Here is a 13,526-nt window from a genome sequence, read left to right on the forward strand (position 1 = left end):
ATTAAAAATGGGATGCTTATTAAGAAAATGTGTAACTACTTCTTTAATTTATATTTAATTAACATCTTTTTTAATTTATAATTAATTTTAAGCATAAATTTTAAGCTAGAGTAAGCGAGCTAAACTAAACTTTTAACGGTCCAAAAATTAAATAGGACTCCGAATATTACATTTATTACACCTACATTTAATAATTCAATTTGTTTCAAGATTAAAAATATATAATTATTGCCTTTTAAATATATTTTTCGTTCCAAAGCGTTTCAGCCAAATATAATATTATACCATAAGTATGTAAAATATTTACTGAGAGGGTATTTCTTTGATGACGTCACTCAGTAAAATATTTGCCAAAGAATGTAATTATTTATACCATAAGTATATAATATTACACATAAGTGCGACACTTCCTATTCACAAGACAAACTGCATTACGGGATTCGTTGCCGTTTTGCGTCCGCTTGCTAACGCGTCACACGTAGCCTTTGACAGCGCTCGCTAGGGGGAGAGTCGAAATAACGTCAACCTAAGACCAATATCCACATTAGCTTCTGCCTGTAGGATATGTTTTCCAAATCGTCCACTTTAAAATATGGCACATTCATTGATGAAATTTCACCGTTAAATACCGAATAGTAACGGCAATATATATATACAACTATACATATTCATAGAACAAGTTCTTTTTTTTGGTTTACAGCTGTTAAAATTTGACCGAATTGTACTGAAGTGCTTTACGAAGACCCGTTGCAATCGGTCTTTTAAATGTATTAATTTCTCTGTTTTTTACATACATTATTTCAACACCTACGAAAATGATTTTTAGAATAGAATACTTTAACTTTAACGAATAAAATACGTATTAATTATTTATATTTGTCAGTAATATATAAACAACTAAAGTCGAGTTAATTGAATCAACTCAACGATAGTTGCGAATTGTTCACACGTAGAACGCGATTTGAAATTCGCGTACAAAGTTTCACATTTATCCTCGAAATCAGTTTCCTCGAGACCGTAACGCCATCTATTAACCGCGAAAGAAAACAGTATCGATTTCGAAAGCCGAGTGTCTCTCTAGAGACGATGGCGCCATCTAAAGTCCGTATATTGAAGTAATGTTTCTCGCCAAGTTAATGGCGCCATCTAATGTCAAAGTAGCGAAGTAATGTTTCTCACTAAGTTAACGGCGTCATCTAATGTCAATATAGCGAAGTAATGTTTCTCACCAGGTTAATGGCGCCATCTAATGTTAGAATAGCGAAGTAATGTTTTCAGCAAATCTAATGGCGCGGAATTCAATTTAACGAACGTGTATGACAGGAATCAAAGATCCGTTTCTCTAAAACAATAACGTTTTTGAAAATTACACTTCGGTGCATCCGTTGGCGTTGACGGTGACCAATTTGGAGGCCACTGGAACGCGATGAGTGGAATGGTTCGATTTGACCGAGGCAAGGCCGTAATTGCGCGAGACGCTACAGCTGTGAGTGCTGCTGACGGTAGTGGTGCGGAAGGAACTGCCATAACTGCTTCGGTTGGAAAAAAGCTTCCCGCTTTTTCCTGATGGTTTCATCAGACTGTGGAACAACTGCTTCAGATCCGTCTTTCAATTGAAATGAAACAAAAACACAATCGTCACAAAATTTTACCAGTACTCCCAAGTGAATGAAAGTGTGCATTTTCCGCCTACTACAAATGCCGACACCATTAGGGTTAAGCCTGCTTCGTATACAATGAGGTTTACGAAAGAGTGACCAGTATTAGCATAAGTTTATACAAAAGTGACATAATTAAAAAAAGTGTAACAATCCCTGTACTTTCGTATGCTAAAGGTTTAATGAATGCTCGACTCGAGATCGACCACATAAAAGACTATTTATTGTTTCTGGATCTTTTTTAGTCTATGGTAGGTAGATGGCGATAGCGTCTCCACAGAACGACGAAAAATCAAAAAATACACTAACTTTGACCAGTGCTACGCAGTTCCTCCGTTCCTCACCATGAAGCGTTATTTGTTGGTTTTAAATTCCTTCCCTCCCCAAGGAATACTTTCCCTTCTCCCCTCCCAACTTTTATTTCGCTCGAAACATTCATTAAGAAATAGGTCCAATTGACACACTTTTGGTAATTATGTCACCTTTGGTTCATAATTATAATTCATAAAAATGTGTCAGATCGGTTTCACAAGATAAATATTTATTGAGAACCATTTCTTCAATGACCACCACACAATGTTGATGGACTTCAGTACAAGGCCTTATCTTAATAGGCTTCGAGCTTAGAAACGATAGCGCCATCTACTTTAATACCTGTCAACTTAATGTGTGAAGAAATAGCAGACGACTTTTGAATATGAATGTTCTTTAACTGAAACGTTCAGCTTTTATATCGAGATCATTTTGAATGAACAGACAGCTTTCACACATTCGATTTAAAACTCAGTCGGTAGGCGGCGATACTTCTGACTAAAGTTTAAACTACGCACGAAGCTTATAGCGAGTACTTGAATGGAGTCTGATAAGGATATCCAACTCAGCCCATTTTTTGAAAAGTGGCTGAAGGGGGGGGGGGGACAGAATAACGAGTATGGATTTAGTTGGTGTATATAGCAATGAGCCTTCACACCAAGCGCACCAGATTCAAAATAAAACCAATAGAAAATAGCGAACAATGCAATAAAATGAACACACAAACAAAAAATTAAAATACGCGACAAATATAATAACAAAACTGGTTGGAAGCACCGCTAAATTTTTTTATCCGCAAGATAAAGAGATGGCGCTATGTATTTTGTCTGCTCTCCCAATTTTTAAAATTTTCACAGCCATCCCTAAAATATATTTAAAAGAACAACTGACGGGAAACTATCCGATAGAAGGCGTTACTCTCGCATTTAAAAAACCCACCTTTATTGTTTATTACCTCAAATGGCTAGTGGAGTTGGCTCACCTTATATTGTCATCAGTGTTGCCGAAACTGGTACATTTGTACTTTTTCGGTACGGTTTGAAATAACCAAGTACAGAAATACATTTTAAAAATTTTAAGGAGAATTTTAGTACGTTTCAGAATTTTGGGAAATTTTACTCCGAGGTCTATCAAAACCGTAAAATTATGAGAAAAACGACCTTTAAGAAGCTCCTGACTATGTTAGATTTACATGTTCAAAGTTACCAAAATTTGGTTGTACTACATTTCAATTTAAAATTGAACATTTCTGAGAAAAATAAAGTTCAGCACCATCTATTAAAACTTATTGGCATTAAAAATATACAGAAATAGGGGGCGCCCTGTTTTTATAGCAAAAGTACAAAATTCTATAAAAGTACATTCAGAAAATACCTAGCGGCAACACTGATTGTGATCATGCTGAGAATTGTGCCGAGGTGTAGGACTGGCGAGTTATAAATTGTTTTTAAAGTTGCTTATTTTTCTCGCTAGAGGCGCTTATTTTACGTCACTGACTAACTGACAGACTTATGGAAACCGTTTGGCACTAATGGTACCTATAAAGTTGTTCGTTATAGAATAAACGCACGATAAAAACTGCGCGAAACTAACAGTAACATGACACGGAAGAACATATAGACTTCGTGCGTAGTTTAAATTTTGATAGTCCGACTGGCTGATGAGAGCTATTTTATTTTGATTTTTTAGAAGCTCCTTCTATAACAATTATGATGGGATCGTTTAGTTATGAAAATAATTTAATAAACCTTATTTACTCTTATAACTTGGAAAATAAATAAATATTTCCCGAAAATATTTATTTCATAGATGGCGCTACTGTGCAATAACGATAAAAAAATTGAATTTTAGAAAGCAAGTCTGACTACGAATTTTTCCGTAATCCAATCTGCTAAAATTAAATAACCCTAGTTTCAACCAAAAAATATTTAAGAGTAGTCTGCTATATCGTCACACAATCAGTTGACAATTATAAAAGTAGATGGCGTTATTTACATTAAGCTTGAAGCCTATTGACCAAATTACTTTCTCGCAAACAAAGAGGGCTTTCCACAAATTGTGGTAAAAGTTTTTTACCTTGAAAGAATCACTCATGAAACAGTAAATGATGGGATTGACGAAACTGTTTGCCATCGAGAGCCAGTGACAGACGAAAAAGACGCCAATATACGTGTAGTACTCGTGGTTAGTCAGAAAGGTCGTGAACCCCGGATTCAAGTAGATCAAGAGGCTGAAGATCTGGATGGGCAGCCAGCAAATGGCGAACAGCAAAACCACGGTAGCCAACATTTTAGCCGCCTGCGTCACAGACACATAATTGTCAAACATAATTATTGTTATTATCGTGTTTACTCGAGACACTCCAGACAGTTGCAAACAAAAGAAAAAATATAAAAGGGAGAGACGCCAGTAAAATAACCACGCCTTATAAATAAATAAGTTGATACAACGCTAAACCCTTAAACTGCCTAATGTATTATCATAAGCCTATCAACCCTAAATTTGAAACGCGCATAGCGCCCTTTGTACCACCACTGGACGGGCGAAAAAGAAATCAGGCGATAGTATCGGCACCTGGTAGAGATAAATTGAAGCTTCTTCCTTCCCCCTTTCTCTCTCTACGCACCTCTCTCTTACTAAAGCAGCTGGCATCATGCATTGCGGGACGCGTTACGTTTCTCTTTTCCGCCACCGGGTGGATTTAGCGCTGTACTTTCGACCGTCGTTAGCTTGAACCAACACTGCCTTTCGATTCAAACTTAGGGTTGATAGGCTTATGGTATTATACTCATTTCACTGAACCTAAATGAACTGCTTTGAACTAGCTTCCTCCTGGCGTCCAATTTCAATATTACATAAATACCAAATATATACATGTATATTTTTGAAAGTTTACTTAATGAAGAAATAATAATCCAACCTTCAACGTCATCATAATGATCATTATATATCGCCTACAATACGAGTTCATAAAGCTAGAAGTACCAACCTGGCAGCGTTGCCAGGTCCAGAAAATAAAATTATCGTACCATGGTCAAAATATGATCGATTTAAAAAATAAAATTATCGTACCATTTTTAAAATATGATCGATTTAAAAAAAAATTATCGCACCATGGTCAAAAAATTATCGATTTCAGAAAAACAATTATCGCACCATGGTCAAAATTATCGATTTCAGAAAAACAATTATCGCACCATGGTCAAAATATTATCGATTTTAGAAAAACCATTATCGTACCATGTTCAAAATATTATCGATTTTAGAAAAAACATTATCGTACCATGTCCAAAATATTATCGATTTCAGAAAATTAATTAGCGTACCATAGTCAAAATATTATCGATTTCTGAAAAACAATTAACGTACCATAATCAAAATATTATCGATTTCAGAAAAACAATTAACGTACCATGGACAAAATATTATCGATTTCAGAAAATTAATTATCGTACCATAGTCAAAATATTCTCGATTTCAGAAAAACAATTATCGTACCATGGTCAAAATATTATCGATTTCAGAAAATTAATTATCGTACCATAGTCAAAATATTCTCGATTTCAGAAAAACAATTATCGTACCATGGTCAAAATATTATCGATTTTAGAAAAACAATTATCGTACCATGGTCAAAATATTATCGATTTTAGAAAAACCATTATCGTACCATGGTCAAAATATTATCGATTTCAGAAAATTAATTATCGTACCATAGTAAAAATATTCTCGATTTCAGAAAAACAATTATTCAACCATGGTCAACATATTCTCGATTTCAGAAAAACAATAATCGTACCATGGTCAAAGTAGTATCGATTTCAGAAAAACAATTATCGCACCATGGTCAAAATATCGATTTCAGAAAAACAATTATCGTACGCGAGATAATTGGCCTTTTCAGTTTACATAGAGCCACGCAACTTTGGATAAAACACAAATCCAACAGTTTACAAGCTTCTCGCGTTGGCCGCTACGTGTCTGTTTGTAAACTGAAAAGCTAATTGTCGGCCAATTTGAATTTTGTGGGAATATTGATGTTAAAATTGATAGAAGCTATATTTATGATAAATTATTTTTTAATAACACTTATATCAAGTTCGAACTATTGAAAACAGCAGTTTTAGCCAATTTTTTGCCAGATTAAAAATATGGTGTGCATTATCGTACGTGCCGGATGAATTTTCGAAAATAGCGTACAATATATTACGCCGATGAAAATATCGTACGGCTCAAAAAAATAGCACGAAATTATCGACGAATACGTTAATTATCGTACGTCTGGCAACACTGCAAACTTTAATTAAAAATGCACCCCTTTACCGTGGCGCCACCTATCTTGCAATGGCGAAACTAAATGGACGCAGGAAAATATACTCAGTTTCAGGTTAAGAAAGGCAAAATATCTAGTACATTTGGCGGAAAGGCACTAGCACAACTTTCCGGTAAATCGTTGGAGGGAATTTCGAATTTAAACATTTTATAATTTTATGACGACCTTCGATCAAAAATTGAGTACTTCTAGCTTGAAGAACAGCTGGCAACAGCGATATAACAAAATACAGCTCTTACGTCACACAAACTGACGTCATTTCTTAACCAGAACCTATCGCTTCGTCTTCTTTTGGTTGCGGTCGAAAATTAGATTAGGTAGCATGCTAGCGTGTTAGTCAGATTTATAGCCCGGTGCTCATGGGATTATACCCCTATCACCGGAAACAGGAATTCATACCGCCACTTGGAATGCTTATCCTGCCGCATCGCGTATGGTAAGATCACTCTGACGGCTTTGGCCCCGCCTACGAGAGACAAAATCCCCTCTGCGCGCGCTCCCTTTCTCACGTTGTTGTTTGTTAAGTTAACCATGAATGTATTCATTTTAACCATGAATATTGAACCACATTAGGTAGTCTGGTCTCAGTCGCTAGGATGGGAGGGGCTTAGTTATTATGACGTTGGTCACCCGCCACCGTCCAAAAATGGTATTGAAGGGCAAGGTTTTGAAACTGGACTAGATTTCAGTGCCAATTAAGGCTTAGCTAGAAATTTAGTTTTTAAATTTTAATACACATCTTTTTGATAGAACGAAAATAGGTAAGAATATTAATAATAAATTCTTTTATTTATGATTATCAAGTAATTTGGTAAGAGTACAGGTATTTTTCTAAGAATCACGAGTCATTTTCTTCACCGGTTAAATCGCGTAATCCCGGAAACGTTTTGCGGATCGAGTCAACGACAAATACCTGTCTCCTAATTGGCTCAAGTTATTACATAACACGCAGAAAGACACCGCCCATCTTAGCCCCAGATGGTAGAAAGGGTAATGATATAGTTCGATATTCATGGTTGAAATTAATACATTCATGGTTAACATAGTGACGTCAAAAAAAAACCGTCAGCCACATCGAGACGAAAATCTGCCGCGATAAGCATTCCAAGTAGAGGTATGGATTCCTTCCGGAGGTCATCATCACTATGCCCTACGGCAGCGTCCACAGCCCGGACAGATGACAAAACCCCCAGAGGCAGCGAGAGAACCCTACTGCCAATGGTCGCACCTTCGACGAAGGCCACTCAACCCAGAAAAAGGTGCCACAATGGGACGAGCAACCCCTCACTTCACGCGCAGCAGTGGGGATAAGAGCGGGTGTTCTAGCAACTCCAGCCGACACCCTACCTACGTAGGTAGAGAGCCAGCCCTTCAGAAGTGGTGGACGACGCGCACACTGCGGCCCAGCGCAACACCCGGCACAGCTGACACTGGAGCCCCGTTCTGATTCCAAAAGGCTGGGAACAAGGGTCACAGCTAGGGATGCACCGATATATCGGCTTATTTTTCTAATATCGGTATCGGCAAATATTGGCTTAAGTGAAGCCGATATTGGCTTATATACCGGTATTAGAAAAATATTTTCAGAAAATTATCGATTAACTAATGATAATATTTGATTTGATTGGCCGTGCCACGTACGCCAGACTTCAGAAGCTAGAAGCCTAGATCATACCTTTTTCTAGACAGGGGGTTAAGAGTGTAAACAAATTAAAAACAACGATATTGGATTTGTGAGAGAAAATATGTATCACGTAAAATGAAAAGAAATATATTCGGATATGCTCTTGCAAACTTTTTTTCACGAAAAATTAGAATAAAATGGTATTACAGTGTACTGTCTCATTTTTTTTACAAAGTTTTGATAACATACACTACTGTTATGATAGATAAATTTGTTAATATTGGCCGATATATCGTCCGATATTACCGCCGTTATATCGGCCGGCCGATATAACGGCTGTACCCATATCGGTACATCCCTAATCACAGCGCCTCATACCGATGCAGGTTAGCCTAAGCTGCAATCCATTATCTAGCCCCTACCTGACAGAAGTTGGAGGTGGTGATAGGACCATTTGATCAGAGCTAACATCTCCGAGTGCGCCACCGCCCTTATGGGTTGCAAGAGACGGACCCCGACTCCCCGGTAAAGCCACCAGTTATTGCACACCGTGACCGTTTAAGGGACAGTTAGCGTGCTAGTAGACGCTATTAGCGTTTTCCTAGCCAGTAGCGTAAGAACTCATTATGGTACCCAATAGTGGCGTACCGGGTCTAATATTATTAATTGCCATGAGACAAAAAGGGCCTGCAGCCTTAGCAACTATAACACTATCATGTTTAAGTGGGCCCACTTCATGAACGGCCCATCTGGCCCACTTGGTAATAGGCAGAATCTAGAAAAGGTTAAAATTATTTGAATTTTATAATTTATTTTTAATAATTTTATGCTGTTTTGTGTTTTCTCCATGTTATGAGCTTCTCACGTTAGCCGTTTCGTGGCTCTATGTACACTGAAAAGGTTAATACTTCTTTCCATAAAATCATTCCCAACTGTCTTGCCCCCCCCTCCCTGCCAAACATTGCTGCCAGAACTTTGAAGACCGATTTGACAGTATAACGAAAAAACAGGCTAGTTGTGGTATCTAAAATTCTATATTTGACTTTTATGGTGAGCATCTATTGCCTACTAAAATAAGTCAATAATTCCGCCAAAAGAGGGCGTAGCGATAGTTTTCGGTCTCGAATAAACGACGCTAGAAGTTCTCTAGATCGTCGGAGAAACGTGACGTCGCAGCGCCATCTAGATTCGAATAGAGGAAACCTCCGACGCCACTAACGCAGCGGCTCATTATCATCTTATTGCACACGCTAAATAAACAGTGACCGAGACCGTGGCTAGAGAATAATTCATTGCTAAGATGTTTTTCTTATAGCCAGTAAAAACAGAGAAGCCACCAATAATAACAAAAAGTAATCCCCTAAAGATGAACAGCCCATTCTCTCCCGCATAAATGAATCTATTTAACTAATCGATTATGCCGTGTTTACTCTAAAGACTAGCGGTTGCTAACACATACAGGTATCCAAAGAGGGGAGGAAACTAAAAGGGAAAAAACGTACCTTGAGTTTGGCCATTAGCTGCTGATGGTCTCTAGTGTTGTCTTGATTTCCGGGAGAAGTATGCGTCCACAGTCTCCATCCAATCGAGGTGTAGGTGAACAGCAGCACTAGCATCGGCAGCAAGAAACTGACTACAAAAACCACCACCGCGAAGACCTGGCCGAAAGACGGATTTCAGTCAATTTTGCGCTACCAGAAGTATATATTATCTTTATTTAATTTAATTTTATTTAATTTTATTTAATTTTATTTAATTTAATTTTATTTAATTTTATTTAATTTAACTTAATTTAATTTAATTTAATTTAATTTAACTTAATTTTATTTAATTTTATTTAATTTTATTTAATTTTATTTAATTTAATTTCATTTTATTTTATTTTATTTAATTTAATTTCATTTAATTTCATTTTATTCCATTTAATTTCATTTTATTCCATTTAATTTCATTTTATTCCATTTAATTTCATTTTATTCCATTTAATTTCATTTTATTCCATTTAATTTCATTTTATTCCATTTAATATCATTTTATTCCATTTAATTTCATTTTATTCCATTTAATTTCATTTTATTCCATTTAATTTCATTTTATTCCATTTAATTTCATTTTATTCCATTTAATTTCATTTTATTCCATTTAATTTCATTTTATTCCATTTAATTTCATTTTATTCCATTTATTATATGAAAAATGTTTTTATTCCTACTTAGGGATATCATCTGGATATCATGGTCGAATTTCCCCCGGTACGGGTGGTGGAGGGGTGGAGTCTGTAGCGCCATCTGGATAATGCAAAAGTGGGATATTTTTTCCTCACTCTGATTAAAAATTCAAAAATGAGGAGATAATTGTTTAGAATTAAATTTTCTGACTGAAGTATAATAATTTTTAATTATAAAATAATGATAATAACAGTAAATAATTAATAATATATACTTTATAGACTTCATTTTTGTCGACTTTCTGAAAATGTAGGCTCTAGAGGGCGCCAGTCAATACCCCTTTCCATAAAATAAGCTACTCTTGCTGAACTTGTTTTTATGTAGCTCATTCGTCACGGTTCAGTTTAGTCTATACTTAAAAACAGGCCCTTAATGGGTCAGAGTGTGCAATAACTGGTGGCTTTACCGGGGAATCGGGGTCCGGCTCTTGTAACCCTTAAGGGCGGTGGCGCACTGGGAGATGTTAGCTCTGATCAAATGGTCCTATCTCCACCTCCGACTTCGGTCAGGTATGGGCTGGAAACTGGGTTTCGGCTCAGGCTAACGGAGAGGGTCCAGGCAAACTGGTCGCCTCGGAGGATTGGGTAGCCTGCTGTGGGGCGGTGGGCCTCCGTATGAGGGCATGGTGGTCCTGTTTCCCGGCCTTTTGGAGCACACCGGGATTTCCGGTGCCAGCTGTGCCGGGTTATGTTCCCCTTTAGGAGCCCTTTCTGAATAGTGTGGCTCACTACCTACGTAGTTAGGGTGTCGGTTGGAGTTGCTGCATCCACTCTCTATCCCACAGCTGTGCGCGAAGTGTGAATTGGTCCAGCCATTGCTGCACCTTCTGCTGGGTTGAGTGGCTTGCGTCGAGGGTGAGACCATCAATACTAGAGTACTGCTACCCATGCTGGATTTGTCACCTGACCGGGGTGGTGGACGCTGGCGTAGGGCATTATGATGAGACCACCGGTGTAGTAGGCTGTTTGATTCGCTTGGGGCACCGGTATATAAATTTCTGACTCAATATACTTAAAAACAGGGTATCTCGTCGAATTTATCCTTATATCCAGAGCTATTCGTAGTAAAACATCATCGATACGTCACCCCTGACGCAGCAGCAACATCAAAACCAGAGGGCCAATGTTACTTTATACAAAGGCCGGAGTTTGAGAAGTATATATATATATATATATATATATATATATATATATATATATATATATATATATATATATATATATATATATATATATATATATATATATATATATATATATATATATATATATATATATATATATATATATATATATATATATATATATATATATATATATATATGTATATATATATATATATATATATATATATATATATATAAATTATATTAATACATTTTTTATTTAATTTTAATTTTTTTTATTTAATTCTTTTTTAATTTTTTTATTTAATTTTTATTTAATTTTTATTTAATTTTTTATTTAATTTTCTATTTAATTTTCTATTTAATTTTCTATTTAATTTACTATTTAATTTACTATTTAATTTATTATTTAATTTATTATTTATTTTATTATTTATTTTATTATTTATTTTATTATTTATTTTATTATTTATTTTATTATTTATTTTATTATTTATTTTATTATTTATTTTATTATTTAATTTATTATTTACGCCTAACTTATTATTTAATTTACTATTTAATTTATTATTTACGCCTAACTTATTATTTAATTTACTATTTAATTTATTATTTCATTTATTATTAATTTATTTACTTTTTATATTTTAATATTTTTACAAAAGCTAGTATTTCTAGCACTGTTTTAAATATTCTTCAAAACCTTTTTTTTAATCAACCGGAGCAAGAATGTTGACCAGAGCTTGCGAAAATAAATGTCCCAAGCGAATAACATTAGCGAATATTTATCTATATGAGCTTGGAGGAATAAAATAAGTATACTTGTTTTATTCCTCCAAGATATGAGATACATTATATACTTGTGATGCTGTCGATAGGTGGCAGTGATAAAGTGGTTATGAGGAAAGGCATTAATAATAAAAGTATCGCGGCGCTTCGACGGGAAAGTACGCGTACAGGGGCGACGCGTTACGGATTAACAAAATGGGGATATCGACTCTCTGCAAACTAGCAGGGGAGGGCTCTAGGTCAGGCTACACAGTTCAAATAGGGCAGATTAAGAGGACAGATTCCAGAAGATTAATCTGTCTGTTAGCCATGGAGGAGTGGAAAAAATGAGTGGGGACCTATACACTATTTGTTGACACCTTTTGCTTATAATATCACGGGTCACAAATTTCACGTCGAAGTTGTCGAGTTAGAAAGGTTTCCAGCTTGTTAGTTACTATTTTTTTCAATTGTATCAGAAGTGTATAATATATGTCTCTTAAAGGGAGTATAACCTTTATCGTAATTTACGGACAAAATTTTCCATTCCTCCCAGGCGCCTAAAATAAAAACTCATAGGTGTGTTTTTGATATAATAAACAAGAATTTTTTACCACGAATTTTCTTACTGAATGGGGATCAAATCGATATTTAATAGATAGTTAGGGAAACCTACAAGAAGAAAATATATTTCCAAATATAGCACGTTTATGACTTAACTATTTACGTAATCATTGAGATATAGTTAATTCACTACTTACGATGCTTTTGTTTAAAAATATAACGGGGAAATCAGTAGGGTTCTGACCTTAAACCCAAATATACGAGTAGATTTCTAGTATAAAGTATAGGTCATTAACAGCGTGCTATAGAGGTTTTATCTGGAAATCATCCTACTATTTCACCGTAGCGCCTCGTGTGGATTTTTGAGTAAGCTTAGTGCACCCTACCAAACACGTAGGGTTATACTCCCTTTAAGAGAAGTATCCTGGTAGACCATTAAAATGAGGTTAACGTTAATAGTTAGTGTAGGGAACTGTTGGCTCGATCGCGTGGCATGCAGGGCTTGACACCATCCTCATAAGCATTGTAACCCGGCCACCTGAATTAATGGCTTCAAAAGTCGCTTGATGACTTAGGCCTAAGGTGGTGCCTTGAGTATTAGCCTAGCTGATTAATATTAATAATAGTAATAAACAGTTACGCGGATTCAATAGACGCTTCAATAAATCATCCTCCAGGACCCGCAAGTTATTGTTTATATAGTGCTTGTTGTAATAATGGAAACGTTTAACCTGTAAACAGAACGTCGTGTTTTTGCTAAGTCTTATTATGTCAAAAAAGCTACCTGGTTAAAAGGGAACACTTGTTGCTGCCGTAAAGGTTAAAAATTTCCATTATTTTAACAAGCACTATATAAACTGCGAGGGGTAAGTCTCAGATAATATGTACACAATCGCGCTCACGTGATTTCGTT

At 35.8% G+C, this 13,526-nt stretch overlaps 1 protein-coding gene across 2 annotated transcripts in view; it reads right to left on the reverse strand.

Moving 5' to 3' along the window:
- Positions 1-186: 186 nt before the first annotated feature.
- LOC149926526 (RYamide receptor-like) overlaps positions 187-13,526 on the reverse strand; it is a 77,501-nt gene continuing 64,161 nt past the window's right edge. For both annotated transcript variants that reach the window (XM_090158640.1, XM_090158641.1), the window contains exons 4-6: positions 9,430-9,585; positions 4,047-4,268; positions 187-1,606 (exon numbers count right to left, since the gene is read on the reverse strand). In XM_090158640.1, coding sequence (XP_090014766.1) covers positions 1,367-1,606; positions 4,047-4,268; positions 9,430-9,585 — 618 coding nt within the window. In that variant the 3' untranslated portion in view covers positions 187-1,366. The remainder of the gene's footprint in view (positions 1,607-4,046; positions 4,269-9,429; positions 9,586-13,526) is intronic.

This window comes from Leiobunum rupestre, chromosome 9 (genome assembly GCF_980474605.1).
Source record: "Leiobunum rupestre chromosome 9, qqLeiRupe1.1.hap1, whole genome shotgun sequence".
Taxonomy (NCBI): domain Eukaryota; kingdom Metazoa; phylum Arthropoda; class Arachnida; order Opiliones; family Sclerosomatidae; genus Leiobunum; species Leiobunum rupestre.